Source organism: Lacerta agilis, chromosome 13 (genome assembly GCF_009819535.1).
Source record: "Lacerta agilis isolate rLacAgi1 chromosome 13, rLacAgi1.pri, whole genome shotgun sequence".
In the NCBI taxonomy this organism is placed as follows: domain Eukaryota; kingdom Metazoa; phylum Chordata; class Lepidosauria; order Squamata; family Lacertidae; genus Lacerta; species Lacerta agilis.
In genome coordinates this window covers 45912016-45928518 of record NC_046324.1, presented here as the reverse complement: position 1 = coordinate 45928518, position 16503 = coordinate 45912016, and the positions used below count along the sequence as shown (strand labels likewise).

The 16503-nt window shown below is 49.6% G+C and overlaps 1 protein-coding gene across 1 annotated transcript in view; it reads right to left on the bottom strand.

Annotated features, from left to right (window-relative positions):
* FLII (FLII actin remodeling protein) overlaps positions 1-16503 on the bottom strand; it is a 51403-nt gene that overhangs the window by 27246 nt on the left and 7654 nt on the right. The window contains exons 4-11 of the mRNA XM_033166923.1: positions 14503-14583; positions 8956-9041; positions 6464-6625; positions 5545-5648; positions 3742-3917; positions 2947-3104; positions 1093-1177; positions 151-298 (exon numbers count right to left, since the gene is read on the bottom strand). Coding sequence (XP_033022814.1) covers positions 151-298; positions 1093-1177; positions 2947-3104; positions 3742-3917; positions 5545-5648; positions 6464-6625; positions 8956-9041; positions 14503-14583 — 1000 coding nt within the window. The remainder of the gene's footprint in view (positions 1-150; positions 299-1092; positions 1178-2946; positions 3105-3741; positions 3918-5544; positions 5649-6463; positions 6626-8955; positions 9042-14502; positions 14584-16503) is intronic.

Below are 16503 nucleotides of genomic sequence, written 5' to 3'. Positions count from 1 at the left end.
ACACCATATTTTAAAAAACAACAAGATTAAATTCCAGAATATTCCAAAGTCATATGTATACAACCACAATTTGGACTTCCTGTTAATCCCTAGTGTATATTTTTATTTTACTGATGAATGTACCAGGATAACTCGAAGTACCAAACTCACCTGCCCCGGCAGCTGCTACGGTAGCAGGGGAGGCCCCCGCCAGTCGCAGCTGGTTCTGCAGGGAGAAGTCGATGTTGTACCACTCGGAGGTCCTGTCCACAGGCTTGGGGGGCATCACTAGGTTGGGGTTCTCACGGACATCCAGGATCTGCAAGAAGGAAGGGCAGGAAGGGGCGATGGATTTGCAGAGCCGGGAGCAGAGTTGGGGGGGGGTGCGCGGGGGGAAGGCTATTTAAGTCAAAGGCAGCTATGGGAACGAGAAACACAGGAGCTCATCCGCATGCCGCTAGGGACCACTTTAAACAGTCATGGATTCCCCCCAAAGGATTCTGGGAAATGTTGTTTGTTAAGGGTGCTGAAAGTTGACCCCTCTTCCCCTCGAAGAGCTACAGATCTCAGAGTGGTTAATCAGACAATCGCTCTTCCCAGAGAGCACTGGGAATTGTAACTCTGTGAGGGGTTAAATCGTGTTCATATAGGATTTTGGCTTCTCACTTTTGGCCCATTAGGCATGAAAGATAATACTAATACTAATAATAATAATTTATTTATACCCCACCCATCTGGATGGGTCACTCTGGGCGGCTTCAAGCAAAATATTAAAACATAATAATTCAGCAAATATTAAAAGCTTCCCTAAACAGGGCTGCCTTCAGATGCCTTCTAAAAGTCAGATAGTTGTTTATCTCCTTGACATCTGACAGGGGGGGAGTTTCACAGGGCGGGTGCCACTACTGAGAAGGCCCTCTGCCTGGTTCCCTGTAGCCTCACTTCTTGCAGTGAGGGAACCGCCAGAAGGCCCTCGGCGCTGGACCTCAGTGTCTGGGCTGAACGATGGGGGTGGAGACTCTCCTTCAGGTAAGATGTTGGTCCCCTTTTCTTACATCCCCCCCCCATCCCAACTCCCAGCCCTTCTGCCAGCAAGGACCCCCCTGGCCTCACCTCAATGTCTGTCAGAAAGTGCACGGCCTCAGGTAAAGTGACCAAGCGGTTCTTATTTAAAACCAGCTTCTTGAGCTTGACACACCTGCGGGGAGAAAAAGAGATGCTTATTGTCTCCCTGTGAACCAGTTCAGTCATCAGGCGAAGGGGCGTGGTTCAGTGGTAGAGCATTTGCCTGGCACCCAGACGGTTCCGGGTTCGAATCCCCAGCATCTCCAGGTAGGCCCAGGAGGGAGCCCTACTCAAAACCAAACGTGGCAATAATTCTGGCATCTTGGCAAATAACGACCATCAGACTCGGGATCCTGTTCTCACAGGGCCCCAGGAAGCAGGATTTGAACACGGGATCCCTCTCCCCTCGTGTGGTTTCCGGCAACTGGTACCCAGAAGCATTGCTGCCATTAACTGTGGAAGCAGGGCTTCGCCACTGCGGCTCATAGCCATTGATAGCGTTTCCCTCCATGAATTTGCCCAATCCTCTTTTAAAGCGATCCAAGCTGGCGGCCGTCACTGCCTCCAGTGGCAGTGAGTTCCATAGTTCAACTCTGCGCTATGTGAAGGAGGACTCTCTGGTCTGGTCTGAATGGACATCCATTGGACATCCACAAGTTCTAGTGTTATGGGGGTGAAAAAAGTCTCTCCATCCACTCTCCAATGCCACGCAAAATTGTACAAACGGCGATCACGTCAGCTCTTTGATGGCTTTCCCCCTAAACTATCTTCCCTCTGATGAGCTCAAGGTAGTGTATGTTGTTCTCCCACCCTTGCCTCCACTAACAACAGCCCTGAGAGGTAGGCTAGGCCCTGAGAGTGTGTGTTAACTGGCTAAATGTCACCCAGCAAGCAAGTGAGGACCAGTGTGGTGTAGTGGTTAAGAGTGGTAGACTAGTAATCTGGGGAACTGGGTTCGCGTCTCCGCTCCTCCACATGCTTCTGCTGGGTGACCCTGGGCTAGTCACACCTCTCTGAAGTCTCTCAGCCCCACTCACCTCACAGAGTGTTTGTTGTGGGGGAGGAAGGGAAAGGAGAATGTTAGCCGCTTTGAGACTCCTTCGGGTAGTGATAAAGCGGGATATCAAATCCAAACTCTTCTTCTTGTTCTTCTTCTTCTTCTTCCCTGGTCTTTGAGGCCTGAGGTCCAACACTCTAAGCATTACCCCAACACTGGCTCTCATTCCAGGCTTTAAAACTGCTTAACCTTTTAAGCCTCTGCGACTCAAACAAAACTGCCCTTCCTATTTATCGTATTTTATCGACTGTTATTTGTTATGGGAGGGGCAGCCAATGTAGTGGTCTTTCGCTTTGATTGCTCAGCTCCTTGAAGGCTGCACGACAGAAATTGAATAAAGGAAAGTATTAGGGGAATGCCCCAAAATTTATGAATTACAAGCTTCGGGTTCATAGGTGGGCTGAAAGAGACATTATTACAGTGGTACCTCTGCTTATGAACGGGATCTGTTTCGGGGTGCCGTTCGCACCCCGAAAAGTCTGTAAGTAGAGCGCCGCTACCTGCGCATGCGCAAAACGCGATAGATCGGTTCTGCGCATGTGCGAAGCGCGCAGATCGCTCCTGCGCATGCACGCACCGCGAACCCGGAAGTAAACACTTTTGGGTTTGCCGCGTTCGTAACCTGAAAAGCTGCAACGTGCAGCAAACGTAACACGAAATATGACTGTAATTGTTTCCAAGGTAGCGGCAGAACAAAGCTGATTTACAGGAATCGTCTCAGCCTGGAAGCACATCGGCCAAAGCCATATATAAGCATGTCTGTGTGCACGGCCAACCATGCAGCTAGTCCTCTGGGAGGAAACACTGTGCCTCAAGGAGGTGACTTGGAGCAGGGCTTAGCATACCTGCAGAGGCTTTCTGGAATCAGTTCCAAGTTGTTGTTTGCAGCCATGAATTCCTCCAGGGAGACCAGCTTCCCGATCCCCGAAGGAATGCCGTCAAAATCCAGCTTGTTGGAGTTCAGGTAGAGTTTCTTGAGCTTGGTCAGCTTACAGATGGCCGACTAGGGTGGAAACATGTGCAAAGAGTCAAGCAGAGCAGAGCAAGGGAGATTTGCTCATGAATTCATTTGCCGTTTCATTCATTAACTCGCTCATTTCAAACAATGATCTTGGTTGGGCACTTAAAAAGCGTTTGTTGCTCCCATATATATATATATAATTCAAAATATAAACAACAAAGGTAAAGGGACCCCTGACCATCAGGTCCAGTAGCGGACGACTCTGGGGTTGCAGCGCTCATCTCACTTTACTGGCCAAGGGAGCCGGCGTACAGCTTCCGGGTCATGTGGCCAGCATGACTAAGCCGCTTCTGGAGAACCAGAGGAGCACACGGAAACGCCGTTTACCTTCCCGCTGGAGCGGTACCTATTTATCTACTTGCACTTTGATGTGCTTTCAAACTGCTAGGTTGGCAGGAGCAGGGAACGAGCAACGGGAGCTCACCCCGTCACGGGGATTTGAACCCCCGAACTTCCTCCTCGCAGTCTTCTCCCTTGTCTCCCTCTGACCACTCATCGTTGTCCCACCACCACCACCGATCCCCTGGCTCTGACCCTTCTTCCAACCGCTCCTCTGCAGCCAACCAGTAGCATGGTAGAGCTGGTGTCCCCGGTTACCTGGACGGGGAACGCCACCTACCGGCAGGGAGGTAAGCTGGTTCCTCGACAGATTGAGGGTCTCCAGCTGGCACCACTGGTCAATGCAGAGGGAGAGGTCTCCAATTTGGTTGCTGCTCAGATTGAGGCGCCGGATGTTGGAGAGGGTGTAGAGACATTCGGGGACGCGGGTCAGGTCATTACAGGAGAGGTCCACATCTGAGCATAGGAGGAAGAGGAGGGAAGAATTAAAGAAAAGCAGAGTCAGGGTTCACACGGGTGGGTTCTGGATGCATCCCAGTGTCCCAGAGGAGCCTCCCCACAACCTGGTGCCCTCCAATGATTATCTGCAACCGTAACACAGAACAGCTCCCAGAATCCTTTGCAGGAAGTCAAGCCAATCTCGTTTGGATTACTGCAATGCGCTCTTTGAAGGTGACCCGGAAACTACAACTAATCCAGAATGCGGCAGTTAGACTGGTGACTGGGAGCGGCCGCCGAGACCACGTAACACCGGTCTTGAAAGGCCTACATTGACTCTCGGTACGTTTCAGAGCACAATTCAAAGTGTTGGTGCTGACCTTTAAAGCCCTAAACGGCCTCGGTCCAGTATACAGTGGTACCTCTGGTTACGTACTTAATTCGTTCTGGAGGTCCATTCTTAACCTGAAACTGTTCTTAACCTGAAGCACCGCTTTAGCTAATGGGGCCTCCCGCTGTCACTGCGCCGCCAGAGCACAATTTCTGTTCTTATCCTGAAGCAAAGTTCATAACCTGAAGCGTTATTTCTGTGTTAGCTGAGTATGTAACCTGAAGCATATGTAACCTGAAGTGAATGTAACCTGAGGTACCACTGTATCTGAAGGAGTGCCTCCACCCCCATCGATCTACCCGGACACTGAGGTCCAGCTCTGAGGGCCTTCTGGCGGTTCCCTCACTGCAAGAAGCCAAGCTACAGGGAACCAGACAGAGGGCCTTCTTGGTAGTGGCACCCACCCTGTGAAATGCCCAACCCACCAGATGTCAAAGAGAAAAACAACTACCAGACTTTTAGAAGATATCTGAAGGCAGCCCTGTTTAGGGAAACTTTTAATGTTTGATTGATTATTGTATTTTAATATTTTGTTGGAAGCCGCCCAGAGTGGCTGGGGAAGCCCAGACAGATGGGTGGGGTATAAATAATAAATTATTCTTATTATTATTATAAGCCTGCCCAAAGTGATACCTAGTGCTTTAAATTGGTTTGGTATGAATGTAGCCCCAGTCTATCAATTTAATTCAGGAACCTATATGATTCCTTAGTGGTGCAACCCTAGGCATGCCTACCAAAACCAATCCCACCAAGTAATAAATAAATAAATAAATAAATAAATAAATAAATAAATAATAATAATAATAATAATAATAATAATTTATTTGTACTCTGCCCATCTGGCTGGGTTTCCCTAGCCACTCTGGCCGGCTCCCAACAAAATATTAAAAACGCGGTAAAACATCAAACATTAAAAACTTCCCTTAACAGGGTTGCCTTCAGATGTCTTCCAAAAGTCAGATAGTTGTTTATTTCCTTGACATCTGATGGGAGGGATTTCCACAGGGCGGGCGCCACTACCGAGAAGGCCCTCTGCCTGGTTCCTTGTAACTTCACTACTCGCAGGGAGAGAAGGCCCTCGGAGCCGGACCTCAGTGTCTGGGCTGAACGATGGGGGTGGAGACGCTCCTTCAGGTAGTTCCATGGGACTTACTTCCAGGGAAACACGCAGACAGCTGCAGCCTTGGATTCTCCTTCGCAGGCCGCTGAATGCACGGAGCTGAGCCCATTCACACATCTCCTCGGGAATCATACCTGCGAGGTTTGACAAGCCTTCCAAGCTCGTGGGAAGATTGCTCTGGGTCCGCTGTGTGTTCCTGAGGTGGAGCGTCTGCAAGGCCACCATCGCCGGGAGTTGCCTTCAGTTCAAAGAGAGGGGAGAAGAGGACAATAACAAGATGGAACCCTGAAGGATTATCAGGTGTTCCCCATTCCGGCCGTAAAAAACTAAAATTTATTGCGGCATAAGCTTTTTGTGGATCGGGGCCCACTTCCTTAAATGCAAGACGGGGCTGTTGTCTCCCATGTATCTAGGTACAAATTGACAGGCATGCATTTCGTAAAAAAAAAACCCCATCTTTTTCAGAGGAAAATATTCCATTGAATTATATACCTATTATATGGAAGCTGACAACCAGACAATGAAAATGGATTCTACGGCCAGCAGACTGGTATTGATGATGAAGAAGAGGAGTTTGGATTTGATATCCTATTTTATCACTACCCAAAGAAGTATCAGAGTGGCTAACATTATCCTTTCCCTTCTTCCCCCACAACAAACACTCTGTGAGCTGAAGCCAGACATAGGTGGAGGGAAGTCAAGATTAATGTTTTTATGTTTAGCTTCGTTTTCTTTCCTTTCCTTTTTTGTTTTCTTTTAAAGAAATTAAGCAGATGTATGTATATATTTTGAATATTTTCAGTACTGTAAGTTTGTTTTATGTTCGGTTGTGTGCTTGTGTGTATTGTACTTATTATTATTATTATTAATAATAATAATAATAATAATAATAATAATAAAGCGCCAAAGGAAACCCGACAGCTTCAAGGTGCTAAAAGGCTGCCCCCCCTCACCCCAGTTCCTTTGCTCAAACACACAGCAAAAGGAGCGCGACTGCGGGACACCTGCTCTCGCTCTCCTGCCCCCCCCCTCCCCGGCTCCCAGCCGCTTCACCTGAGCTGCGCATGCAGGAGAGGGTTGTTGTTCAGAATCAAGGTCTGCAGGTGCACAAGACGCCTCATCTGGGGGGGAAGGCTCTCCAGCTTGTTGTCGCTCAAATCCAGGTAGAGCAGGTCTGTCAGGTTGATGAACAGCTGGTTGGGGATGTTGTCAATGCTGCAGGGAGAAAGGGAGAGAGAGGAATGGCACACCTTTGTCAGGCAAGGTTCCAGCTACCGGATTACTGGTTAGGCGGGGAAGTTTAACCACAGCTGGAGAGAGATTGGAGATATCGTTGGGGGTGTGTGTGTGTGTGTGTGGAGGGTACCCCCATTCTGCACCAGGCCTTCGCATCTGAACAAGAAGCTCAAAATGCAGAGCTATGATTATAGTTACAGGTAGGTAGCCGTGTTGGTCTGCCATAGTCAAAACAAAATTAAAAAATTCCTTCCAGTAGCACCTTAGAGACGAACTAAGTTTGTTCTTGGTATGAGCTTTCGTGTGCATGCACACGAAAGCTCATACCAAGAACAAACTTAGTTGGTCTCTAAGGTGCTACTGGAAGGAATTTTTTAATTTTTTAATTTTGTTCTAGCTATGATTATATCACTGCCACCTTATAGTGGAGGGAGAATCAGCAGCAGCAGAAGAAGTAGAGTTTGGATTTGATATCCCGCTTTTCACTACCCGAAGGAGTCTCAAAGCGGCTCACATTCTCCTTTCCCTTCCTCCCCCACAACAAACACTCTGTGGGGAGAGTGGGGCTGAGGGACTTCAGAGAAGTGTGACTAGCCCCCCAAGGTCACCCAGCAGCTGCATGTGGAGGAGCGGGGACGCGAACCCGGTTCCCCAGATTATGAGTCCACCGCTCTTAACCACTACACCACACTGGCAGCCCTCCAGACGTAGCTGCAAGCCACTTGCCACCATCCCCTGCCGCTGTCCATACTGGTGGGGGCTTACGGGCAACCAGTTTAGTCATTGCTCGCTAGGATTGTATTCTTGCAACTTTTAATTCAGCAAAATAAGCAGGAAACTCTGGGAGGAAACAACAGAAATATTCCCCATTAGAATGCATTGGCTAAAAGTAAGCGGACGCTCGGGTTGCAAACGCGATCCGTGCGGGAGGCGCATCCGCAACCCGCAGCGTCGAGTCTGCGCATGCATGGGTCGCGATTCAGTGCTTCTGCGCATAGTACGATTTGGTGCCTCTGTGCATGCGTGAGTGCCGAAACCCAGAAGTAACCCGTTTCAGTACTTCCGGGTTCGGCGCGGACTGCAACCCGAAAACACGTAACGCACAGCGTTCGCAACATGAGGTATGACTGTACTAAACTCCTAGATCAGGCATAGGCAAACTCCGGCCATCCAGATGTTTGGGACTACAATTCCCATCATCCTTAGCTAGCAGGACCAGTGGTCAGGAATGATGGGAATTGTAGTCCCAAACATCTGGAGGGCCAGAGTTTGCCCATGCCTGTCCTAGATTTTCCATGGTTAGTTAGGTCTCCAAACTCCAACAACGAACTTACTCAGTGATCTTGGAAAACCAATACAAGTTTCACCTTAACGGCAGGCAAATAATCCCTTCCACACCCATTTCTTGATCTGCTGTCAGTGTGGTTTCTGTGGCAAAACTGCCACACTCGCTTTTTTGTAGGCTTTTCAGAATACTGTAGTCAGGGATTCCTTCACTCTTCAGATTAAGGTGTGCATTCATTTGCTGCCTGCTTTCATTGTAATTTTGCTAACATTCTCCTTTCCCTTCCTCCCCCACAACAAACACTCTGAGAGACGAGTGAGGCTGAGAGACTTCAGAGAAGTGTGACTAGCCCAAGGTCACCCTGCAGCTGCATGTGGAGGAGCGGGGAAGCGAACCCGGTTCACCAGATTACGAGTCCACCGCTCTTAACCACTACACCACACTGGCTGAAATAAAAAGGAAAATCTTTTTTTGAAAATGGAGCCCATGGAGGGAGGGGAGGAGGTCCGAAGTTTCGAAAGAACCTTTTTATTTTAATGTTTCGGAATGGTTAAAGTTATTATGTACAAATTCATGTAAAACCAATAAAAAAGTGTGTGCGTGTATAAATATATATATATGAGGCTAAGGGAAAACGCATATTCCTAGCAGACACACGTCATAACTGTAGCAAAAATCCTGAGCATCCTTGTAGTATCCATATGAATACTATGAAGAGACATGCATGTTGGTTCAGACACATAGTTTGTAACACCAGTTACTGGAAACCAGTTATTGGGGGGGGGGGCAGGGGATGTAATTGCACTCAGGTTCTGCTGATTTCCCAGGGGCACTGTGAGAAGAGGAAGCCGGACTAGATGGGCCACGGGCCCGATCCACCACGCTACTCTTACGTTCTTAACATCCCCATTTTACAGAGAAGTGAACCAACCGCTCTCAACACACTTGGCCCTCCCGGGAAGACCCAAATGTCTTCTGCCCATTTTGCGGGGAGGAAATTCACCCCCCCCCCAAAAAAACTTACCTGTTATGTTTCAGGTTCAGCACCAGCATGTTTTTGGCATTCTCAAGCTCCCGGGGACACTCCGTCAACTGGTTGTAGCTCAGGTCCTAGGGCAAAGCAAGAAGAGATGGATCAAAAGGAATCTAGCCGACCTCTGCATTAGGGCTGATCAGCAGCTGCCCCCCCCCAACGATGTTCAAGCCTCCCAGGGGTCAGAAGATTCAAATAGCAATTCATAAATAAGCTTGCAATTAGCAAGATAGGTGGCGACTCACAAACTGCATCAATCAAGTATTATTTATTATTATTATTATTATTACTAGTGGTTTAAGCCCGTTAAGATAACAGGCGCTAGAACATGTGGTGAAACATTTTTTAAAATCGCACTTTGGGGTTAACTGGGGGGGGGGGGAATTCAGCTTTGCACTCCGTTTGGCCGCCACCTGCACATCTGGGGAGCAGCCCCTCAAGTTTCCCTCAGCCAAGATGGGGTTCAGGAGAGAGACACACACACCGAGCGATCTCTCGGGCGGGGGTGGGGTCTGTGTCCAGCTTCTCACCGCCCCCCTTCCGCACCTTAAAATCAGCACGTGCCCCTCTCCCCCCCCCTCCCCGAGCGCAGGCGGAGCGCGAGGCTCCCTTCCCTTAAAGGCAGGTAGCGGCCCTCGCTGCTGGCCCCTCCCCTCCCAGGTTCCCTGGCGGGCAGCGCCTAAGCGGCCGTTGAAGGAGGCAGAGAGGAAACGCGGGGTGGCTTAACCCTCTCGCTGCCGCGGCGGAGTCTTCTGTGCTGAGAGAAGGAGTGTGAGCCGGCCGGCCAGACGCCCGGTGCATTGTGGGACTGGCTGGCTGGGCTGGGGGGGGGCAAGGAGATGAAGGAGCCACTGCGCTTCCCGAGGCCCTTAAAAAAAAGTAATAAAAACCACTTGCACGCAGACTTGCAGTTCGGGTCTCTCTCTCTCTCCCCCCCCCAGTTTCCCCTGCAATTGATTTTTTAAACTGAAAAACACACACACACACACACATGCACAACCCCCCCCCCCATAGACTGGTTGCGACTGGAGGCTTGTTGCAAAAAGGGGACAGCCCTAAGCGGCATGGGAGAATCCGGCTCAAATCCCCGCGAAGCAACAGCCGCCCCATCACCCAGCCCCATCATTTTATTTAGAGCAGGGACAATAGCGAGCTGCCTCCCGGGGCTCGGTTTGGGACGCGGAGGGTGTTTTCTGAAATGCAAGCGGGGCACGCGCACAACCCCCCAGCACAGACGCCGCTTCCGAGGCGCTACTCCCGCCAGCTCCCCGCGTGGCTCTCCCCTCGGCCTCACGCCTGTTTCACCAACGGCCTGTCGCGAACCTCCCTGCCGCGAGGAGCGCCGCCGCGCCTGGGCTGAAGTGGTTCCGGGTCGGGAGAAGCCACCAACATGGAGCGTTGGGGGCCCGCGGGGCCTCCGGGAAGCCGGTGAAGGAAGGCAAGGGGCAGCCCGGGTGGGGGACCCTGCTGCGGGCCGGGAGCCGCCATTGTGCAGCGCGCCAGACGCGGAGGGAGGGAGGGAGTGAGGGAGAAGGGGACGGACGGCAGGAGGAGGGAGGCTACAATGCAGCAGGAGCGGAGGAGCAGCGGAACCGACCCCTTCCTTGCCCGTCCCGCGCGCCCGCCCTCGGCTCTTCGCCCGTGCGCCGCCGCCGCTGCTGCTGCTGCTGCTGCTACTGCTCCTCCCTGCCCCGCTCGCTTCAGCCCCAGCAGGCAGCTGACAGGACACCCGGAGCCGGGACTCGCAACAGGCGCCAGCCTCCCTGGCCCAGACCCACCCAAATCACCGCCAGTCGTCGCTGCCCCATCGTGCACCCCTGACCACCGCTGAACCCAGTTCGGCGCTCCGCGGGGCGGGCTGCTCTGGGCCGCTAGGCCTCGGCTTTCAGCGGCGACAGCAGCAGCGTGACCTCCCTCTTCGGCTTCCCCTCGTCCTCTGCAGCACCGGCATTCCATTTCAACCGCCCCGCTTGAACTGCCGATGCTGCTCGTGGTCTGATGTCTCTCTGCTCCAATCCCTGTGTCCCTGGGGCACATGCTGAGTTGCGCAAACCCAGAGACACACGGACTGGACGCAGAGACACTTGCATTTTATACATATAGATTATTATTATTATTATTATTATTATTATTATTATTATTATTATTATTATTATTATTATCGTCTTCTTCCTCGATCTAAAGAGCTCAAGGAAAGCAAACCCCTTGCTTTTTGCACTTCCTTGGATTCTTCCCCACACAGCTAGGAGCCAATCCTCGCCTCTTCTCACTCTGATTGACTCCAATTCACCGCTATAAAATACTGCCTGCGCTGCCATTTCCGCTGTCCACCATCAAGTTTGCTCTCTGACCTGCTTAAGGACTCCTATAAATCTAGATGGTACCAACTCCTAGAAAATAAAATCAGATCGATAGGCATCGAGCTGGAGCCCTTGTACAACTCAAGTGAGCAACATATCTATCATAATGTCTTAATTAGACTAAAGGATGTTGAGAGACAAAATATTGCGGCAGCAGTAAACAAAATTTGCTCTCCTATATTCTATGATTTAAATATCCTCGATAGGGTCAACTACGTTACTAAACTAATAATACCAGCCCAACGTAGGGCATTTATGTTGGCCCGACTGAATATCTTTCCCTCGGCATTTGTCAGGGGTAGATATCAGAATGTTCCCAGAAACAAGAGATACTGCAGATGTCCCCTGAATGTTCCGGACACTGTGGAGCATATTCTCTTTTATTGTCCACTGCACAGTACGCTGCGTGAACGTGTGTTATCCCCCCGTTTGGACGGTTTGGAACCGCAGCAGGGTGGAAGTGTTGGATTCTGTCTCTCTGACATCGACCAAGGGGTGACTGCGGGGGTAGCTGAATTTTTGGCAGCAGTGCTTCAAGGAGCACTTTAACAGGAGGAAATTTTAGATTTTACTAACACACACCATACATCAGCCTATGAGTTTAAATGTTGTTTCTTTGTGTATATATATTTTAAAGTTTTTGTACGTGATTCTTGATCTTGCAATTTTATATGTAAATGCCTAATAAAGGTTTGATAAGTAGTAAGTAGTAGACTCCAATCAGCACAAAGGGCGAGAAGACATCTTCTCAGTGGCTAAGTATTAGGCAGTTGGCCCCCTACCTCTCTCGCCCTGATCTGGCCACAGTGATCCATGCGACGGTCACCTCCAGACTTGATTATTGTAACTCGCTCTACGCGGGGCTGCCCTTGAAGCTGACCCAGAAACTCCAGCGGGTGCAGAATGCCGCGGCAAGGCTCCTCACGGGGTCTTTGCCACAGGACCACATTCATTCAGTGCTTTGCCAGCTGCACTGACTCCCGGTGGAGTACAGGGTCAGGTTTAAGCTGCTGGTTTTGACCTTTAAAGCCCTATGCGGCTTAGGACCCTCGTACCTAAAGGACTGCCTCTCCTGGTATGTCCCGGGTAGGACCTTGAGGTCCTCAAATAATAACTTTTTGGAGGTCCCGAGCCACAAGGATGCTAGGTTGGCTTCAACTAGGGCCAGGGCCTTCTCAGTACTGGCCCCGACTTGGTGGAACGGTCTATCACAAGAGACCAGGGCCCTGCGGGATTTGGCATCTTTCCGCAGGGCCTGCGAGACGGAGCTGTTCCACCTGGCCTTTGGGTTGGTTTCTGTTTGATAGTTATGCTTCATTCTTTTGGTATGATTGGTGGGCTACTTAAAAATGAGGCTGCAGTCTAAATTAAATTTTAAATTGTATTTTAATCTGTATTTTAATGAACTGTTTTATGTTTTTGTCGTGATTTTATTGGGGTTAGCCGCCCTGAGCCCGGTTTGGCGGGGAAGGGTGGGGTATAAATATATTTATTATTATTATTATTATTATTATTATTATTATTATTATTATTATTATTATTATTATTACACTCCCCGTTCATGCTGACTGGAAGGCTCCAGGATGCCAGTGGCAGAAACCCAGCAATATTGAAAGCAACACGATGACCAGAAAAAAAAACACAGTATGGAAAACTTTATGGAATGATTCCAAACATCTCCTTGTTATTCGTATCACCTGGGGTTGGCTATAATTATTTTTCAAAAAAATGTTGTCATAGTAGCAGTGACTGCATAATTGCAGGAGCGCTGCTCCAGAGCATATTCATGTTTATTATATCTATTCGAAAAAAGACTGGGCATGTAACTTCTTTGTATTACAGTTTATAATTTTTCTACGCTATTTGAAGTTGTACTTATGCATGTGCAGGTTGTGAGGGATCCTATTCCCTCCCCTTTCGATACTTCCCCAACCGTGACTCTCCCTAAGTTTCACTGACAACAAGGATGAATCCTTCAGTGTTCATATGGGAGTTGTCTCTGGGGTACCTCAGGGCTCTAGGGTTGAAAACCTTTTGCCACCTATGGGATCTCCCTACCAGGGTTCCCAACTACTGCAGTTTGCCTCCCCTTTAGACAAAAAAGTGGCACACTTGGCTTCACTGTCCAGCCCTCTGTATGACAGGAGAATAAGCAAACAGTTCCCTCTTCCCCAGGAAAGCTTTGCTCTCTCCTCTTAGTCACACCTCTTAAGGTACTGATCCACTGCCACAGTCAGCGAACGGTTAAGCACATTTAACTTTATTAGGTAACTTGAAAACATGGATGTCTCGGGTTATTACTGGTACAAATCTTCTTCTCATGTAATTCAGCTTTGTTATAATATTTCCTGCATCCCTTTAGCAATGGTAATGACCTTTCCTCCCATTCCCCAAAGCCTAACCTCCCCTTTTTTCTCTCTCTAATCCTCCATCCCCAACTGCCAAACCCCCAACTGCCTTTCAAGGCTGTTCCTCCTCCTTTCAAAATGCCAACTAGCTCCGCCTCCCAGGGAACACCTACCTAACATGGGAGTGATAGGTGAACCCCTGATGAACCAGGCATTATTCCGCCACATTGGTCATCGTTTGAAAATTTAATTTTCAGTTAATGAAGAGTTGAACTTAATTCGCTGATGAAGAATTCAACGGAACGGTAGTTGTTATCCGGAGTTCAGAGTTGGACATCAGAACTGGACATTTGCTGATTATACAAAGCTTCACAGCTTGTTCTCCGTCGGGTGAAGTCTGGGATCGTGATTCATTTAAGGACTTTCAGAGACTTTCAGTTTGTTAGGTTTTGGTGTTTGGAATCATTCCATAACATTTTTCATATTGTAATTGTTTCCGGTCATCGTGTTTCTCTCTATATTCCTGACTCACACAGGGGTTTGTTTGTTTACTCATTGTTGTACAGAGGCAGAGACCCGACTGCAGAAATAGTAACGGATCTTCGACCCCACCCCACCCCCATGACCCCAAACCGCTACACCCGGCACCCCCAAACTCGGCCCTCCAGTTGTTTTTGGGACTACAACTCCCATCATCCCTAGCTAACAGGACCAGTGGTCAGGGATGATGGGAATTGTAGTCCCAAAACTGCTGGAGGGCCGAGTTTGGGGGTGCCTGCGCTACACCAATGCGCCCATCGCGGCCACGGGGCAAATGGACCGAAACATACCAACACAGAGAGGTCGTCGAGCTGAAAGATGTCATCAGGAACCCCAGAGTTCTTCAAGCAGTTGGCACGAGCGACAATGGCCTAGAGGAATGTCGAAAGAGGTCAGGGGGAAATACCAAGGATACAAGTCTTATATTTACAGCACATGAACCAGACCACCAAGTCAGAATAAAAGATATTGGCTTCACGGAGCACATTTACCGCACTCACTGAGCCTAACTTGGTCTCCCCCTAACAAATGCATGTCACAGCTCGATTTTCTAACAATACCCAAGTACCAAAGAGCCGTTCTGTTGTCCCGTTTTTAACATTACAGGTGCGCAGATTTGCCAAAAGCTCCCTTCAAGGAGAGGTGCTGTCAGGTGTGCCTTGGGTTGCTCACGAGTAATCAGGCACGAGTCCGAACTGTCTTTCAACAGTTGTATTGCGCTATGCTATTTACAAGCAGAGAGCTGAAAAACATGACTGTATCTCAGTCGCTAGCAGAATCCGGGAGTGCCGGTTTCCGGCTACGACCCCAACAAAGGAATTTCGGCATACCCAGCCGCCTCCTCCCCTGTCTCCTTTTGACCCCCCTGCGCAACTGGGGTGACGGAAGAGGCGTGCTCCCCTCTGAGCGAATGTCGCGGGACGCGCTGGGGCTCCCAGCAACATCCCCAAGCCTCTGCCTCTCCAGACTGCTTGTTCCCTGCTCCTCCCCGCCGGAGGAGGAGTCACTCTGCCCGTTTGGAGAGGTATCGGCTGCTGAGGTGGTGTCGGGGCTCTCTATACATCAAAGACACGTCCCGCGGGGCTGAGGGCAGTTCCCTGACAGGTGCTGTCCTTGCAATCAGTCTCAGGGTCATGGGTTTGAGCCCCACGTTGGGTGAAAGACTCCTGCGTCGCTTGGACTAGATGATCCCCGTGGTCCTTTCCAACTCTACAATTCTATGATTCTATGTTTCTTTCTGCTGTAAATCCTAACAGCGGCCCAGGGAATGCATATGGCAGTTTCCTGGCCAATTTTTAGAGACCCTTTGGGGCCCAGAGAGGCTGTGGTGACCCAGTCAGATGGATAAGGTACATTGGCTCCCAGTATGTTTACGAGCACAATTCCAAGTGTTGGTGTTGACCTTTAAAGCCCTAAACGGCCTCGGCCCACCCAAAGGAGTGTCTCCACCCCCATCGTTCAGCCCGGACACTGAGGTCCAGCTCCGAGGGCCTTCTGGCGGTTCCCTCACTAGGAGAAGCCAAGTTACAGGGAACCAGGCAGAGGGCCTTCTCGGTAGTGGCACCTGCCCTGTGGAACGCCCTCCCAACAGATGTCAAGGAAATAAACAACTACCTGACTTTCAGAAGACATCTGAAGGCAGCCCTGTTTAGGGAAGCTTTTAATATTTGATGAATTATTGTGTTTTAATATTTTGCTGGAAGCCGCCCAGAGTGGCAGGGGAAACCCAGCCAGATGGGCAGGGTACAAATAATAAATTATTATTAATTATTATTATTACTATATTAAAAGAAGTATGATGATACTGATCTTCCTTGAGGGTCGGCAGGTCTAAATAAGTCCAATACTGAACAGATGGCAATATATCTGAGCGTTGCAGTATCTCTTAGACCTGCTACGGCTGCTACCTCTAAAAGGGGACTGGACGAATTCATAGAGGACAAGGCTATGAATGGCTGCTACAGCCTTCAATATTGGAGGCAGCAATGCTTTCGAAGACCAGCTTTCCCGACAGCTGCAGGCAGCTCTTGTGATTGAGTTCTACCTATGGGTTTCCCCACAGGCATCTGGGTTGGCCGCCATGAGAACAGGATGCTGGACTGGGTGGGCCTTTGGGCCTGATCCAGCAGGCACATCTTACTTTCTTAACTTGCCCCTTTTGTTCTTCCGAGGCTGTGGTTATGTGGTGTTTTTGTTTTTTTTTGTACTTGAATGGTTGGCCAACGGTTACAGACATTTGACAGGACCTAAACCAGTGTTCGAAGCTACCAACATGAGTCTGACCAAACTGT